Source organism: Dipodomys ordii, unplaced genomic scaffold (genome assembly GCF_000151885.1).
Source record: "Dipodomys ordii isolate 6190 unplaced genomic scaffold, Dord_2.0 Scaffold16, whole genome shotgun sequence".
Classification (NCBI taxonomy): Eukaryota; Metazoa; Chordata; class Mammalia; order Rodentia; family Heteromyidae; genus Dipodomys; species Dipodomys ordii.
In genome coordinates this window covers 273,792-292,088 of record NW_012267232.1, presented here as the reverse complement: position 1 = coordinate 292,088, position 18,297 = coordinate 273,792, and the positions used below count along the sequence as shown (strand labels likewise).

The 18,297-nt window shown below is 36.1% G+C and overlaps 1 protein-coding gene across 2 annotated transcripts; it reads left to right on the top strand.

Annotated features, from left to right (window-relative positions):
- The first annotated feature begins 93 nt into the window (after nucleotides 1-93).
- Ap5m1 (adaptor-related protein complex 5, mu 1 subunit) lies at nucleotides 94-16,954 on the top strand. 2 transcript variants are annotated; one of them, XM_013012360.1, is made up of 8 exons: nucleotides 98-419; nucleotides 4,179-4,824; nucleotides 8,113-8,340; nucleotides 9,589-9,728; nucleotides 10,647-10,732; nucleotides 10,815-10,933; nucleotides 13,737-13,833; nucleotides 16,718-16,954. In XM_013012360.1, the coding sequence occupies exons 1-8, from the start codon at nucleotides 346-348 to the stop codon at nucleotides 16,798-16,800; spliced, it is 1,473 nt and encodes a 490-aa protein (XP_012867814.1). In that variant the 5' UTR covers nucleotides 98-345; the 3' UTR covers nucleotides 16,801-16,954. The 2 variants fall into 2 exon arrangements, with proteins under 2 accessions (XP_012867816.1, XP_012867814.1); XM_013012362.1 differs by lacking the exon at nucleotides 13,737-13,833 and having other exon boundaries at nucleotides 94-419.
- Nucleotides 16,955-18,297: the final 1,343 nt, after the last annotated feature.

Sequence of the window (18,297 nt, the reverse complement as noted above, 5' to 3'; positions counted from 1 at the left end):
GCGGGGCGGGGCGGGGCCGGCGTCGGAAGAGCGAGTACTGGAGCACTCGTGAGTCTTCGCGTGGCGGCCCTGGAGGAAGTTTCGTCCTCTCGGGCCACCGTCCCGGAAGTAGAAATGCAAGGAAGACAGGCTTGCTGGCGGAGGACGGAATGGGCAAGTTTCTCTAGGTTCTCGGTGCGGATTCTTAGAACTTTGAGTTGACGTGCCTTGACCGGAGAGACTGGTGCTTCTCTGGTGACGGAACCCAGCCCGGGAGGTGGTGGCGGAGTCGGTGTGAGGCAGCCGCTGTGGGTCGCGGCGGGGGTGGCGGGCCGTTCCGAGGGGAGCGGATGCCGGGGGCCCGCCATGGCCCAGCGCGCCCTGTGGCTCGTTCGCCACGAACCGGGAACCCCACCTGGTGGCACGGTCAGATTCTCCAGGTGAATGCAGCTGGGAGGCGTCGGGCACGCTGGGGGCGGGGATGGGGGGCGGAGCACAGTCTGAGGATGTTTGGTAGCCCAGATCCGCCGAGAAGAAGCCACGCCAGGGCTTTGGGCATCTTGCTTCGCCTGGTTTGTCCCTGAAGGCGGAAACGTTCTTAGACCGTGTTGTAAGATTTGTAACCCACTCCGTACCTGGCACGTAGGAAGTATTGCCTGGGCTCCCCTCGGGTCTCCCCCACCCCCACCCCAGGGTGGTATCTTAACATCAACTCCATCTGCTTCGGGGTCGATGCAGGCTGGAGAAAGGAAAGGGAAAAAAAAATTAGGATTATCAGACTATATGGAGGATGTCATTCAAAGTCATCTTAAACTCATTCTGCTGAAAAATCGTTATTACTGAGCAGTAGTATTTTCATCTTACCAAGGTGCGTGACTGCTAGAAGTCGCCGTCGTTTACTGTTCCCAGTTGTTGAAATAAATAAGAAGACGTGGGAAAACATTAAATTACCATCGCTGTTTCCTTTGATGATGTAAATGATCTTGTCCCACTTTAAGAATTAGCTGTAGGTACGGTGCTTTTCCTATAACTTAAAATGGAGGTAGTAATTTGTTTCACCTTTCACTCTCAATGGCCACTGATAGTTCTTCCTTTCCCTCCTCCCACCTTAACAAGGCATTCTTCTCCAAGGAAAGCCCTGTGGTCTAGTTGAATGAGAGGTTGAAACGGATAAAAAATTAGTGCAATTTTGAATGTAAAGTGATTGACAGTGCAGCTATGAAAAAATCCTGTCTTTGCAACCCAAATAGTTGTCTTACTGAAGGTATCAGAGTTGAAGTTAATCATTTTCCTCCAGGATACCTGACTTAACATTTGTTGCTGTTGGACCTCAGGACAGAGAACATTTGTTGTTACTGGACCTTGGGACAGAGAACTGATTATATTCTTAGCTCCATGGTTCATCAGCTTCATTGATTTAAGGAACCCTTCCATTTTACCTACTGTCCTATGGTTGTCTATTTCTACTCTCATGGGTTAATCTTACACTATTTCATTTTATCCTGTCATTTGTGTGTGTTTGCATATATATTAAGTTACATAATTTTAAAACACTCATTTTTTCTTACATTAGAAAAGAATGCAAGACTTTCATTCCCTTTTCTTACATTTTTCAGATTTCTCAGCACTATCACTTTTAAGTTTAAATACCACATGTGCCTAGTGTCTACCATATTGGACCGCAGAGCTAGGCCATTGCTTCAACTTACTCTGTAATACTTCATGTTTTACTTGTTCCATGTTTTACCTGTCTCTTTTTTAGTGCCTTCCTCCTAGCCATCAGAACAATTGCTCTGTAGTTATACTCACATTGATCTATAGGACATATCTATGCTAGTTGTGACCAAATACTACCAGAATACTGATTGTACCCATCAACACATTGAGGGTTTCTATATCTCTCTTATTTCATGTCACTTAATCTGATGTTTGCCAGTAAGGGATATCTAATTGTGTTATTTGTGAGTCCTTTTTGTATGCTCTTCTTGTGAATTGCCTATACATTTGCTCTTTTTTTCCTTTAAAAATTAATGCTTTTCCCTGTTTGATTTATGAAAGTTTATTGTGTGTTTTTATATTAATGCATGTCATTTTAGATATTCACATATTTTCTTTTAGTTCATCAATAACTTTTATGTTACCTGCAGTTAAAATTGTGTGTGTGGGTGGGTGGGTGTGTGTGTGTTTATTCTAGAGCTTGAACTCCAGGTCTTACACTATCCCTCAGTTTTCTGGGATTTTTCCATCACAACTGGTGCATTGAGCCATGCTTCTCCTTCTTGCTTTTTGCTAGTTAATTGGAGATAAGAATCCTTAAGTTTTGTCTTCTTGGGCTGGCTTTGAACAGGAATACTCAGATCTCAGCCTCCTTTGTAGGTGTGAGCCACTGGCACCTGGCAAAGTAGCAGTTTTGATACAATCAAAACCATTTTATATTTTTTAACCCAGTACCACCAAACAACCCTACTCTTAAATACCAAATTCAACTATACCACATTATTTTATCTACTATATTTAGGTCTTTAATTCATCTGTGGTACTCCTTCAGTCATGGTGTTAAATGGGAATCTTACTTAGTTTTTCTCTAGACCATGTATCAATTTTGCTATTATCATTTAAGCTTTATATCTTCATTGGTTATGTGAACCCTGCTTTCTGGGCTCACATAATTTATCTCTCTGATACTGATTCTGTATTATTCAACAAATCAAGCTTACATTATTTTCAGAATTCTGACTTCTTGAGACTAGAGTTAGGCTGAGCAGATGTACAGTGGCCATTGTTTAAGATTTAAGAAGGCAAATGTTCTTAGCACACCAAAACTTGGTTTAAAAATTAAATTCTAGTTTAAATATTTGCTGTCCAGATACTAGTAGTATCAGCTTAAGCCTGGTTTAGGTTGGTATTGTGTCCATAATTATAGGCCCAATTAAGGTTTGACTCCTGTTAGGAAAAAAAAAAAAACCTAGAATAAAATTGGGAATGACAAGTTGAGTCATCCAACAAAAATATTTATTGAGCACATATTAAGGCATTATTTAAGGTTCCAAATGAACTTCTTAACTTTATAACTTCTTGACTTTTTCCTTTAGAGTTTATCCTCCAGGTGATGAGAATGAGAAAGGTCACTAATATTATCCTACTTAATTCTTCCCCTTTTTCCATCAGGAAAATATATTAGAACTTAAGTGAGGGAAATTTACTCAGATTGATAGCTTGGAATACATTCTTTTTTAAGTATTAGTAAACATTGGTATTGGTAAAAAGCATTGTTTTAGGGAAGTATGTTTCTGGCTCCTTGATAAAAACAGCTGATTTTTTGCAACCCATTTGTTTTGTTTTATTTTCTCTTAGTTTATTTTATTTATTTTTGATGCTAGAGATTGAACCCAAGGCTTTGTGCTGCTAAGCAGATGCTATACCACTGAGCTGTAGTATGGCCCTCCTATTTGTTTTACAAATAAGAAAATAAGCTTAGGAAAGTTAGATGATTTACCCAAAAGTTAATAATATTACTCTAGACTTTGAAATGGAGGGAGAAGGAATAGGAAAAATGTATTTTGTCAAACTGAGAAGCAGACTTCTGTACAAGAACAATAGCATTTTGTATTACGTTTCCAAAGAGAACAGATAAATTAGTAACTTAATGTTCTGTTCAGAGCCAGCAAGCAATAAAGAATTACAGATTTTGTTTTATTACCTCCTAGTATCTTCCAGGACTCTAGAGATAAGCCATTGTTTCTAATATGTTCTTTTTAAATTATATCATCTTAATTGATGAATCCAAATTAGAAGTTTATAGTGAATCACAACTGTGGTTCTGTTAAGAAGGAATCAAAAGAAAAACAAAAATCTTATAGATGACTAAAATGGTCTAGATACATACCCCTTGCCCACCAACAGGAAATCTGTGAGACTAAAAAATAAAAATGTGAGATTAAAATCACATACTCTTACCTTAAAATTAAGTTGAATTAGCATCGCTAATAATAAATGATACTTTATCATTTAAGGTAACATTCTAAATATGAAACACTGTAGTAGGAACTTAATACACATATAATTTTTGGTTGCTGGCTTTTCTTGGTATATATATATTTGTTGTATGTTTGTGATTGCTACTGTTTGCCTTGTGGTTTAGGGCTGTTTTTATTTTTTTTTTCCTCTTTTCTTTTTAACGTTTTTGTTTTCCTATGCAGACGATTCCCTACTGTTGAAAAACGAGCCAAAGTCTTCAATGGAGCAAGTTATGTGCCTATTCCTGAAGATGGTCCCTTTCTTAAAGCACTTCTCTTTGAATTTAGATTATTGGATGATGATAAGGACTTTGTGGAGAGTCGTGATAGTTGTTCACGCATCAATAAAACATCCATCTATAGACTTCCATTAGGAGGTCAAGAACTCTGGCCAGTAATTGCTTTTCTGAGGAATGGCATGATATATGCCAGTATCCCACTAGTTGAACAAACTCTGTCTCCTCCCCCACCATTAATCAGCATTAGTGGAATTTCACAAGGCTTGGAACTTCTTTTTGGGATACAAGATTTTCTTTTCTCTGGTCAGAAAAATGACACTGAGCTAAATACAAGATTGAGTCAATTACCTGACTTGCTTCTTCAGGCTTGTCCATTTGGTACTTTATTAGATGCTAACTTACAGAATTCAATGGATAATACTGATTTTGCTTCTGTGACTCAGCTACCAAAACAGCCAGCCTGGAAAGCTGGAACATACAAAGGAAAACCACAGGTTTTTATTTCTATAACTGAAAAGGTAAAATCCATGCAGTATGATAAACAGGATGTAGCAGATACGTGGCAAGTTGTTGGAACAGTCGTTTGCAAGGTGAGAGTTTTTTTCCTTGGGTATTTGCTTTATCATAGCATTTTAACATATAAAGATAGGTAAAATTTGTGACCTTTATTTTACACTGCTAAATGGCATGCTTGATTTTTGTCTTTAGCAGCAACATTCAGTGTTAGTTGTGAAATGTTATATTCCTTTTTGTTTTAACTATTGATGAATTCTTCCATTACTTTAAAATAAACATTTACTATCCTTATGGTTATTTACTATCTTTATGGTTTCTATGAGCTGCTCCTATTGGAGTAGCTTAGCTAGAAACTTCTAGTATAGAACCATGAGATCACAGTCAAGATTTTGGTTGCCGCTATAGTTATCTGAAGGTTTAACTGGGGTAAGAGATCAACTTGGAAGATAATCCACTCGTATGGCTGGCAAGTTGGTGCCTGTTACTGCGGGAGGCCTCAGTTCCTTTCTACGTGAACTTCTCTAAGTGCTGCTTAACTGTTCTTGCAACTTGATGACTGTCTTTTCTCAGATCAGATGATGTGGTGGGGGAGGAAGAAAGAGGAGGAAGTTGAGTCAGAAGCTATTTTATGAGTTAGACAGAAAAGTCACATGCCACCACCAATTCTACTGCATTAGATGTGAGTCACCAAAGTCTGCTCACATGTATTAGATGTACCTTCTGAAAAGACTGTCAGAGAATTTGTGAGCATATTTATATCACCACATCCATTTCAAGACCATAGGTTAATATATATAATTATCTGACTTACAGTTAGAAAATTGGGGAAAAAAACAATGGAAATATCAATATAGTTAGCAGCAATTAGTTCCGTGTAACATAACAACCAAAGTAAAATTTCTTCAAGGAACTTTCTATGTTTATCTGTTAATAGTATTCTCAGATGTCTGTTTCTTCCTTTTCTTCTTTGTACTCTGTTTTACTTTTGTTTACTGTATATGTCTTCAATGTAAACTTTTTGAATTTCAAATTTATTTTTAAGTGTCTATATAAGCACTATATGTAAAAGTAGATTTTGCAAAGAATTAGAGCAGTGTTAATGGAAAAATAGATCTCTCTTTTTCTTTCCATCATAATTACAGTGACCTAAACTTTGTATCTATTTTTAACATATACATTCCTCTTAATCATTCTATCAGCAGTAATTAGCCAGAAATGGCTCTAAAATTATGGATTATGTCATTCATAAATGTTAAAGTCAGTTGATTTATACTTTTATTGTATAATGTCCTAGCCCATTTATAAGTTGACTCTAGTTTGTTACTTATGTAAACTTGAATTGATTCTTGGTACAAATTACCGTCCTTTAAAAAAGGAAACACTAAATGTTTTCGATTGTACATAGTAGCACAACAGATAGCCAAGCACTTTAAACAGTATTTCAAGAACTTAGTATTTGATGGCCTTATTGTGAACGCCATCATAAATGGAAATATCTAATAGAAAACCTGATGAACTAGCCAAGCACCAGTGGCTCATGCCTGCAGTCCTAGCTACTCAGTAGGCTGAGATCTGAGAATTGTAGTTCAAAGCCAGAAAAGTCCCTTTGAGACTCTTATCTGCAATAAACTACTCAAAAAAGTCAGAAGTGGCCCTGTGGCTCAAGTGGTAGAGTGCTAGCCTTGAGCACAGAGAGGCTCAGGGACAGCACCCAGATCCTGCAAGCCCCAGAAACAGGACAAAAAAGCAAACAACAACAAAAACTGATTAACTGAAAGTCTGGGCACTCAGGCTGAGGAAGTAACTGAATGGTAGAGTCCTAACCTAGTATTTCTGAGGAACCAGTTCAATCACCAGAAACACCTATCAAAAGAAGGGAAAGGAGGGAAGGAGAAGAAGAGATAAGTGAAGGGGAAGGAGGGAATGAGAGGGGGAATACAATGAATAGGAATAAACTATATATATGGTAGTGTATTTAAACTGAAGTTCCAGCCCTTAATCTTGCTGATTTTCTTTGTGACCACAGAAAAGTCACACAACCATATGAATCCTTTAAAACTGATGTCATTCATAGCTCTTGAGTTATTATTCCTGGTTTTAAGGTCTAGATTTGCATGTGAAGAAGAGTTTAACCGGTAGTAGATACTTCCTAGAATAGCAATCCTCATTTTATAATAAATGGCTGCCCTGGTTATTTTAGTGCCTAAATAATAGGAAATTCATTGGAGGGTTCCATATGATGCTGTTTCTAAAATCATAGGGAAACTTTCAATTAGAATAAATTTTAAAATTTAATAGCACTAGTAAATGTTGGCTTATATTATTATCTCCGTAAGTATAAAACCAAAACTAATTTTATTCTTATGCTGCACATAAAAAGAATAAAGTATCAAACATTTTAAAACTAAAATATACCTTTTTTTCATTTTAGTAACATTATTGGACATTTTCATTTGATACTATTGTAATTATAACCAAAAAAACTTTCTTTTTGTTTTTTTTTAATCCTTTTTTGTGCCAGTTCTGGGCCTTGAACTCAAAGGTCTGGGTGCTGTCCCTGAGTTTGTTTTGTTCAAGGATAGTATTCTACCAGCTTTACTTCCAACTTTTGGGTGGTTAATTGGAGATGAGTGTCTTCCCTTCCTGGAGATAAGACTTTCCTGCCAAGACTCGTTCTGAATCCCATTCTTCAGATCTCAGCCTCCTGAGTAGACAGGACTATAGGCATGAACCACAACTGCCCTGGTGAAATTTTTGTTGTTGTTGTTGTTTTTTTGTTGGTCCTGTGGCTTGAATTCTGGTCTTGGGCGCTGTCCTTGTGCTCTTCAGCTCAAGGCAAGCACCCTACCTCTTGAGCCATAGCGCCACTTTCACTTTTCTAGTGATTTATTGGAGATAAGAATCTCACACTTTCCTACCTGGGATGGCTTTGAACTGTGATCTTCAGATCTCAGCCTCCTGAGTAGCTAGGATTACAGGCTTCCAGGTGAAATGTTTTAAACATGGATACAATTTTTTTTTTTAATTATCATTCATTAAGGCAGCTCTAGAATTGATGAAGAATGGATTGGCTAGAGGAAAGTAAGTTTAAACATATTTAGAGGACCAGGACAGATATTGTAAAGGCTTGTACAAATGTTGGAAAAGGAATGGAGAGAAGTGAGTGGCTTGAAATATCTTTTTAAGAAGTCTGAAGCCTCTCTGGCCAGTTGCTTGGCTATCTAAGAGTGTGATAAAAACCATTAAACAGGAAAGCAGAAAGCAAAGAAAAGAAAACCTAGGGAGAAAAGTAAAGTAAATTGGGAGAAATTACTACTAAACAGGTATATGCAACTCAGATCTCATTTCTGTTTGTATTGCAGTGTGATTTGGAAGGAATCATGCCAAATGTTACCATGAGCTTGAGTCTCCCTACCAATGGATCTCCACTTCAAGATATCCTAGTTCATCCTTGCGTGACTTCTCTCGATTCTGCCATTCTGACTGCTAGTAGTATTGATGGAATGGATGATTCTGCATTTAGTGGACCTTATAAATTTCCATTCACTCCACCTTTAGAATCATTCAACTTATGCTACTATACTTCCCAGGTAAACAATCAGGAAAGTTTCTGGTATGTTTATAAATACTATTGATAAGCAAATCATTTGTATTCTTGGGAGTCTATTTCTTTTTAATATTCCCTAATAAGAAGTCCATGGTCACATGATAGGTCCTGTTAAGATTTAGTCATGATTTTAACTATAAACATGAACTAACACTAATCACTAATCACAGGAAAATCTTAGTTACAAATATATTAATAGCTATGTATTCTTATTGAACCAATGCTGTGTCAGATCTTAGGCATTTCAGGTATATTTTCTCTCGTGCTTTCAATGAATCTTAACTTGGGTATTTCTATCCTGATTTTTCATTTGAAGTCTCAGAGTCATATGACTGATAAATGGAAGAGCCAGATTTTCCAGATTCACAAGCCCAACATGTTTTCTATACAACCATACCATTTGTTTATCTTGTCTTTTTTCATTTATTTCTTTTTTCTAATTATAGCTCAGTAGGTTAAAAAGTCTTATACTAGTTTAAGTAGAGGGAATTAATTTTGAGAAGTCAATAGGTTATTATCATTCAAGAAAAGAAGTAGATCCAGGTCATACCCAAACTAGAACCAGAAAGTTAAAATCGTTATGTGCTCAAGCACCAGTTATCTCATTGCTGCTTCTCATTCTTCTCTTTTCACCTGAGTTTCTGTGTTTGCCTATGACCTTACAGTTCTACGGCTTACCATGTAGAAGAAATCTTTATGTCTTATTTCAGTGTAGCAGTGATTGGTTTTTACCAGCCTTCATATTATTTCCCCTTCAACCAGTTTTGATGACCAATCAAATAGGCATATTTGAGTTAGATGGTAAGGAAATAGAAGGGAGTGCAGTCACAGAAAAGATTAGCAGGGAATGGGCAGGACAACAGTGATCATTGTGTGTAGCACAGGCCCTATTCTGCAGTTCTGAGAACATATAAGATCAAGAATATATTGTGTCCTTCTATAAGGTACCTTTCTCATCTCTGGGAACAGGAAAAATAGAATCTCTGTCCTTAAAGTGAATGTAGACCGACCCATCATTGCTATTACCAAAAGAACTTGGAATAACTAAATATCTGATAAATCTTACAAATATGATACATATTTCTTACATATACCATAATCTTTATAAGATATATGCATATACAATGTAAGCAGATATATATTACTACAGTGTATAATACTTAAATCATAATATTTTAGACCCATTTTATAAAAGTGAGAGAATTATATAAAATTTTGTGTTGGTTTTCAGGTCCCTGTTCCACCAATTTTGGGTTTTTATCAAATGAAAGAAGAAGAAGTACAACTAAAATTAACAGTTAATTTAAAACTTCATGAAAGTGTGAAAAATAATTTTGAATTCTGTGAAGCTCATATACCTTTTTACAATAGGTAGGAATAAATAACATATCAATTTCTACCTCCCTATTGCCACAAATTATTTATTCTTTTAACCTTATTTTTAAAATTAAATTTTTTATTCAAATGAATTCTGATTCTCAATCAAAATAATGTGCATAACTTTAAATGTGTCTTCCTTTTTCTGGTTAAACTTTCTAGTAAGTTCTAAAGTTAAGCCAATATAACTTCCTCAAGGATTATTTTACTAGGGACTTCCTTTCTATCATTCCTCCATATTCCACATATAAGTCAATTCCAACTATCAGCAATCTGGTAATTATCTAATTATAAGATTACTTACTCACAGATCTCTTTTAAAGTTATATTGCAGCATTGCAGCATAGTCTTTTTTTTTTAATTTTATTTTATTTGTGAACGTACTGTATAGAGGGGTTACAATTACATGGGCAGGATAAGCAGCATAGTCTTTTTAAGGTGGACTTTGGATTGCAGTTCAAAGGCAGCTAAGATAAGAAAGTCCATGAGACTTTTATCTCCAAAAAGCTAAAAATGGAGCTATGCTACAAGTGGTAGATCACTAACTGGCCTTGAGCTAAAATTAGCTCAGGGACATCATCCAGGCCTTGAGTGCAAGCCCAGGATCAAGCACCAAAAAAAAAAAAAAAGTGTACTTAAATATATACTAAAATCATACTTTTAGTGTTGAACCAACCCATGTGGCTATTAGTAGTCTTTGTGATTTCATAATTGTCAGTAGTAATAATCAAATGCAATCATTGATATAAATGTTTAGATAATTTCTGGTTGTTCTGAGGTATATATTCATTCTGTTCTACAAACTAGAGTACAGATCAGCTTTATCAGCTTTTATGCTGCCCTTGTATTAAGTAACAGAAGATTGACTTCAATCTCATAAATCTAAGATCTTTTTTTTTCCTATTTTTTAAGAGGTTCAATCACACATTTGGAATACAAAGTTAGTTTTGGCCAGCTTGATGTATTTCGAGAGAAAAGCTTATTGGTCTGGACTATTGGTGAGAAGATTTTGTTCACTGATTTTCTTTCATTTGTTGTAGAATCTAAGTAATTTAGAATTTGGTATACTTGTGCTTGTAGGCCAGAAGTTCCCCAAATCAATGGAAATTAGTCTTTCTGGAACTGTAACTTTTGGATCCAAGAGCCGTGATAAACAACCATTTGACCACATTTGTATTGGCACAACAGCATATGTAAAGGTAAACCTATTTATGTGACTTCTTTTTTTTTTGGGGGGGGGGTCCAGTTATGGGGCCTAAACTCTGGGCCTGGGCGCTGTCCCTCAGCTCTTCAGCTCAAGGCTAGCGCTCAACCACTTGAGCCACAGCGCCACTTCCGGCTTTTTTCTTTTTGCTTATATGGTGCTGAGGAATTGAACCCAGGGCCTCAGGCATGCAAGGCAAGCGCTCTACCACTGAGCCACCTTCCCAGCCCTTATGTGACTTCTTATATTTGAAGTCCTTCCTTTGTTTCTAGATTGCCTCTAGATTTTTTTATATTTTCTAGAAATTTGTTTTAAATTCTATGATTTATATCTGGCATAGTCCTTCTTCTTTTTAAAATTGTTTTGCTTCTTTTGGCTTAGTATTAATTTTTTTTCCTATTTTCCTTAAAATTTACATTAAGTATAACTTAAATAACCTAATTTAAATTACCTACCTAGTTCTCAAACTTGAGATTTGTATTTTAAAATACATAAGATGTAGTTGTTGGTCTCTGAGGATTTTTCAGTAATCCATATCAGTAATCAGTGAGTGCTAATTGCTTTTGAGGGCTCAAGAAAAAGTGAGCACTGCTGGCCAAAGTGGTCAAAGAAAGATGGAGGTAAAGCAAAATCTGAGGACAAGATAAGCCAATCTTTGAAGACTATAATAGGTTAGATAAAGAAATAACATAATGAAAGAAAGTAAACACTGCATAATTAATGTTCAGAGGGTAAACAAGGCAGATAAGAACCAGCACTATTAACAGACATTCTATGTAAGACTTGATATATAAATTCAGAATGTAGTTATTTGAGTCTTTTATTCCTTTGGTAGATATTTTAGGATTTCTAAAAGCGTTCAGTAGCATTTCAGAAGAGCTATAAAGAACATTAATCCACAATGAATGACTGAAGAAAATGGAGACAGCAAAAGCATTTTATAGATACTTTAATATTGCAAATGGAAGTTAATACATTGATACTATCTAGCATAGTGTGAGCATAAAGAGAAAGAAAGGGACTGCTGTAGATCTGTGATAAAGGTGCATGAATCCTTGGTCACTAACATTTGGACAAGAAATAGTAACTAGTCAAGATGGTGGTATTTAAAAATATGTAAGTTAACCTGGACTTGAAACTCCAAGAGAACAGAAACTATATGTCTTCTTTATTGTTTTATTCCCAATATCCCAGTCCAGTACCTAGTACATAAATATTTCCTGAACTTGTGAATATATTTGGGTGAAAAAGTATTGATGTGGAAGAAGTTGGGAAGGAGTGAGCTTCATATATTGTTGCAGATAATAGTAACATACCTCAATGTAAAGTCCTATAGTAACCAAATACCTAAAGCTTGATTCACAAGTGAGAAACCAGCTTCAGATAAGGATTTAAAAGTTACCACAGGAAAGACATAGTTAAGATCATAATTTTTTTTTAAATGGAGACAGAATTCAGAATAACGATTCAGTAAGGCAAACTGAGTGATTAGAAAGGAAAATAGAATGCTGTCAGAGAAATCAAAGACTTAACATTGAAATCTATCCATAAAGGCAACTTGAGGAAGTAATACAAAAATCAGAAATACACTGATGATTATTTTTCCAGCCAGCTCTGTCTATCTATCAATTGTGTGAAAATCAGTTTTACTGTGCATGACCCTTAAGCATTCAGAAGTAAACCAAACAAGAACAAACCCTTTACTATCAGAAATTACCTACATTGCAGCAGTAAAAAGTTGCTGAAGTCTAAAAAGTATATCCTGAGACCAGCTAGTTTGGCAATTGAAAAGAACATTTTTACAAAATGGGAGAAACTGGCAGGTAGGAGAAAAGAAAGTATGAGGCTGGGATTGTAGCTCAGTGATAGAGCACTTATTCATAAGACCCTGAATTTGGTCCCCAGAAAAAGTATAGAAATTTCGAGAATCTTGCAAAATCAGGAGCATTTAGCAACAGGCATGAGGAGAGCCACAGTAAAAGTAGATCGCAACTCTAAAACATGGACCTTTTCATAGTTCTTGTGTGACACTTGTGACTGAGATGCACCCTGACACCATCCCTTCAAAGAAGGTCATAATGTCTCAGCTTATTACAACATAGTATTATAATTGGCATTTATGGTAAGAATAACACACTATCAATGAAATTCAGGAAGGATAGATTACATTTTAGAAAGTTTTGAGAAGGAAGGGGAAATTTCTAAGCTTAGTTCTATAAAAGGTCAATTATAATTTTCTGGAAAATGAAGTAGATCAGCTTATTGCTTCTGACCCTAAAATAAACTGATGTCTCTGTTTTAGTAATTGCATTCCTATGCTGTTATACTGAGGTACACGATTCCTGCCTGCAAAAGAATTGTGACCTGAAATAATATTGGGATTAAATGGCTATAAGGGTATTCTAAACAGTATAGTGGAAGGCATGCAGCTTTTATAGTGCGTCAGGTCTAAGTTCAGATACCAGCTCTGTTGCTTACATTCTAGATGCTAATTGCTTCCTTCACTGAACCTTATTTTCCCCTTCTGTATAATGAAGATGGCCTTGTTGTGGATTAGAGTCCATACTGGTGAAGTGCCTGGTATCTGTTAAGTACTTTATGGCAGTTTTACAAAGAAATGGCCCAGGGCAAAGGAAGGAAGTATGTATGTACAGTATGTATATACATGTGTACACATCCAGTTGAACTTTGTGAACTATGGTCAACTAAATTCCCTAAATTTGTGTCCGGGCAAAAATGTAGCCATGATTTTTATCAAATAATCACCTCAACTTGCCACATCCCTCTCATTTTTTTAGCTCCATTTTAGGATCCTGGATTACACACTTACAGGATGTTATGTTGATCAGCATTCAGTTCAAGTTTTTGGGTCAGGAAAACCAAAAATAAGTGCACGTAAGTAATGCAGATTCAAATTAATGTAATGGAATTCAAGTGTATATTTTTGCCTGAGTTAAAATGTGACAGAATTTAGAGATTGGAAGAGTAATCCTAATAATAAAAATTCTGTTCTGCTCTACTCCTTTTTACATTGTGTGAACTTTATGTTACTCTCTCATGTTTAAAACAACAACAACAACAAGGATAGTCACCAATGCTTCATGCCTGTAATCTTAGCTACTCACAAGTTGAGAAAATAAGGATTGCAGTTTGAGGTCAGCCTACACAGAATAAAAAACAGGGCTGGAAGTTTGCCTAAGTGGTAGAGCATAGCCTATCAAGGGCAAGGCCGGAGTTCAAACTACAGTGCTGCCTCCACAAAAAAAGTCAATGAGCAAGGATTGGAAAGGTATAACTTTTAGTATAAAGTTGGATTTCCCTTGCTCTGGTTATAATAAACTTTTACATTCAAAAATGGTTCGCAGAGACTTTATTAATGGATAGATCAGGATCTGACTTAGCTCTAATAGTTTATTGGTTATGTAGCTTGAGCAATTCAGTGAACTTTAAAATTTACTTTTCCATCCATCTATAAAGTTGAAATAAGGCATAATAAGAACATGTTGATCAAGCACTCAGCATATAGTGTAAATTCAATAGATGTCACAAATAATTATTATTTAAATTTTTAAATAATTTTTAGTAATGTTATCAGTAAATATTATATAGTACCATTTCTATTCTGCCAATATGCAAGCAATAAAGAGATGATTCCCTACCTTCATTGAGTTTATTGATTATAAAAAGGAAAAAAAACACATAAATGGGGCCCTAAAATTCAGAAGGGTATATAACAAGACTCTGTACCAGAATTGTAAGCAATCTCTTGTAACTAGCAGTAATTAATTCTGCGTAATGCCAGAATAAGCCAGTATCCTGAATTGATAAAAAAATAGTAATAGTGTATATATACTATATATACATATACATATATATGTGTGTGTGTATGTATGTATGTATCCTCCCCTCCCTCTAGTAGTACTGGGGATTGAACTCAGGGTCTTGCGCTTACTAGGCAGATGCCTTACAACTTGCACCATTTCCCTGGTGGTTTTGCTTTAATTATTTTTCAGATATGGTGTCACTTTTTTTTTTATCAGCCAACCTGGACTACAGTATTCATGCTTTGCATCTCCAAAATACCTGAGATGACAGGTGAATGCCACCAGGCCTAGCTTTTTTCATTGAGTTGGAGTCTTTCTAACTTTTTGTCCCAGTTGGTCTCCAGCTGTCTCTGCCATCCAAATAGCTAGGATTACAAACATGAGCCTCTGTGCCTGGCAGTATACCGTTTGTTTTTTTGTTGGTTTTTGTTTTTGTCAGCATAGGACGTTAACTCTGGGCCTGAGTGCTGTACCTGAGCTCTTCAGCTCAAGGCGAGTGTTCTACCAATTGAGCCACAGCACCACTTCCAGTTTTCTGGTAGTTAATTGGAGATAAGAGTCTCACAGACTTTCTGTTCGGGCTGGCTTTGAACTGAGATTCTCAGATCTCAGCCTTCTGAGTAGCTAGGATTACAGGCATGAGCCCCGGTGCCCAGCTGTTTTCATTTGGGGGGGGGGGGTCATGTCATGGAGCCTGAACTCTGGGCCTGGGCGCTGTCCCTCAGCTCTTCAGCTCAAGGCTAGCGCTCTACCACTTGAGCCACAGCGCCACTTCCGGCTTTTTTCTTTTTGCTTATGTGGTGCTGAGGAATCGAACCCAGGGCCTCAGGCATGCAAGGCAAGCGCTATACCACTGAGCCACCTTCCCAGCCCCTGTTTTCATTTTTTAATGGAAGTTTAATACTGAACAGTCAATCAGTGGTTTTATCTGTATACCAGCAGGTCCGTATTTAGATTGTCTATGATGAATATGTTCTCTTTATGTAGTAACTAAAATACTTTTAAGCATTTTATTAATATTAACTATGTGTCTCACAGACTTCCCTGCCCAGGCAGGTCTCAGCCTCCTGAGTAGGCTTACAGGTGTGAGCAACTAGCACCTGGCTTCTGTATGTCTTTTATTAAAACTGACAGCATTCTATATGAGTTATGGCCATTTTATAGACAGAATCACTGATAGAACATGTTATGACCAGTAACACTAGGATTCTGTAGCTAGTAAATGGCAGAACTAGGAGTCAAAATTCAAGCAGTCTGTTCTGGAATGTGTTCACACAGCAGTATGCTGTGTTTTCTCTTGGCGTTCCAGATTGTCAAACTTTTGAACTGAACTGAATAAAAAAGGACAAGATTCTATTTCCATATTCTGTTATGAAGGTTATAAAAGGCTGAATTGGATATTAGTGATACATACCATAAGAACTTCAAGTTATATGTCCAACTCCAACTGAGCATTATTATCTCAGTTTTATATATCAGAAAAGTTCAAAGAGGTTGCCATTTGTCCAGTTACAAAGGTATTTAAACAGAAATAAATCAGAATTATAAGAAGAATACTTCTTTAAAGTATTACTGAAAAATTGAATGTTGATTTGCAAGACCAGAAACAAGTTAAAAAGGGGGTAAGGGGAGCCTTCAAAAAGCCATCTTAAATGCTTTTCAATTAAGGTAATGATTCACAAGAAATAGAATTTAGGGAAAATGTGAGGGAAAATAATTGAGAGATGGCATAAGTTACAGGGTATTTATAAGCTAAAAGATGAATTGTTCAAATATTTAAGAACTCATTTATTAGAGTGGTAAAAATTTGATAAGGTGAAACTAAAATGAATGTTGACAATATTACCATGAAATATTGTTTTCCACACTTCAAAGTCATGGATTTGCTGTTTGTTGAAGTTAAACTAACATATAATATTTTTGTCATTATTTTCCTTTCTTTTTTCTATTTTTAGGACGAAAACTAATTTCTTCTGATTATTACATCTGGAATTCTAAAGCCCCTGCTCCAGTTACATATGGATCATTATTATTGTAATTACAATGTATTTAAATGGGATTTGTATACCGGTAACATAGCTTAAGTAGAAGCGTATCCAATCATAGTCATTGTTTTTAAAGATGTATTTGTAAAACCTATGACTGAAAGAATATCGTTGAATGATTTAGTTATAAAATACTTATTTAATGTGTTTTGTCTTATACAGTTTGAAAGAATATTTTTAAAGGCTAAGTTTTTGTTAGCTTTTGATGTTACCTCACTGTGATCCAGAACAAGAATTTAGAGTGATTCATTTTGGCTTATTTCAGACAAGTCCTGGGTCAACATGTTCCTGAGGCAGATATTACTAATCAGTCATAGCCCTTTCTCTACAACAAGCTTTCCTGGGGAAGAGCTCAGGCTTCTTCTCAGTTCAGAGCTTTAGGCAGCCATTCCAATGCATTGCAGTTGTATGCAAGACAAAAATATTTGCTTGTCTAAACCTAATTATTCTTAGTACAGTGTAATGTTAAAGAGTACCATAAACCAGGTTAAAAATAGCCCAACAGTAGTGGCCCTCACCTGTGATCCTAGCTACTTAGGAGGTTGAGATCTGAGAATTGCAGTTCAAAATCAACCCTCACAGGAAAGGCCATGAAACTTATCTCCAATTGGGTAAAAAAGCTCAGGGACAGCTCTCAGGCTCTGAGTTCGAGCCCCACAACTGAAAAAGCAAAACTGTAAATCTCTTCAAAAGATAGCCAGTGAAAACAAAGAAAAATTATTTGATCTTGCTTTTAAATCAGATCTATTGATTAATAAAGAATCCACAATTCTATTTAATTTTGATCTCTCTCCTAGAGCTTTTCGTTTTTGCTGCAAAAAAAATTTTTGGCACCAGTCCAGGAGCTTTAACTCAGGGTCTCGCTACTATTCCTGAGTTTCTTTTTTGTTCAAGGCTAGTGCGCTGCCACTTGCCACAGCTCCACTTCCACAGCTCCACTTCCAGATTTTTTGGTAGTTTTGTACAGATAGAGTCTCATAGACTTTTCTGCCCAGGCTGGTTTCAAACTACGATTCTCAGATCTCAGCCTCCTGCGAAACTACAATTACAGATGTGAGCCACTAGCACCCTACTTTTCTTCTTCTTTTTTTAGAACTTTTTTAAGTAATCTTTTTAGTCTGACAGAATAACATTTTGCTTAAGATGCTAGGCATATGAAGATGGTAGTGATACTTTTAAAAAATGAGCATAGTACTTTACGACCACCTAATGTCTGTAGACCAATTTTTAAAGAAGAATTTAGTCATAAAACTGCTTTTTTTATCCCTTTCACCAAATTAAATCTATTAATGAATAATTCAGGTAAAAACTCAAAAACCTTTCTGTGAGTAGAATGTATCATTTACCATTATTTTATGTAGCATATTTTCTCTAACTTTGTTACTCTTATTTTCTGTTACCCATGCTCTTAGTTTTTTCAGAAACTATCTACCCATAGTCTTAAAAAAATTCTCTAATTCTACAATTTTTTTTCAAAGTAATTCATTGTC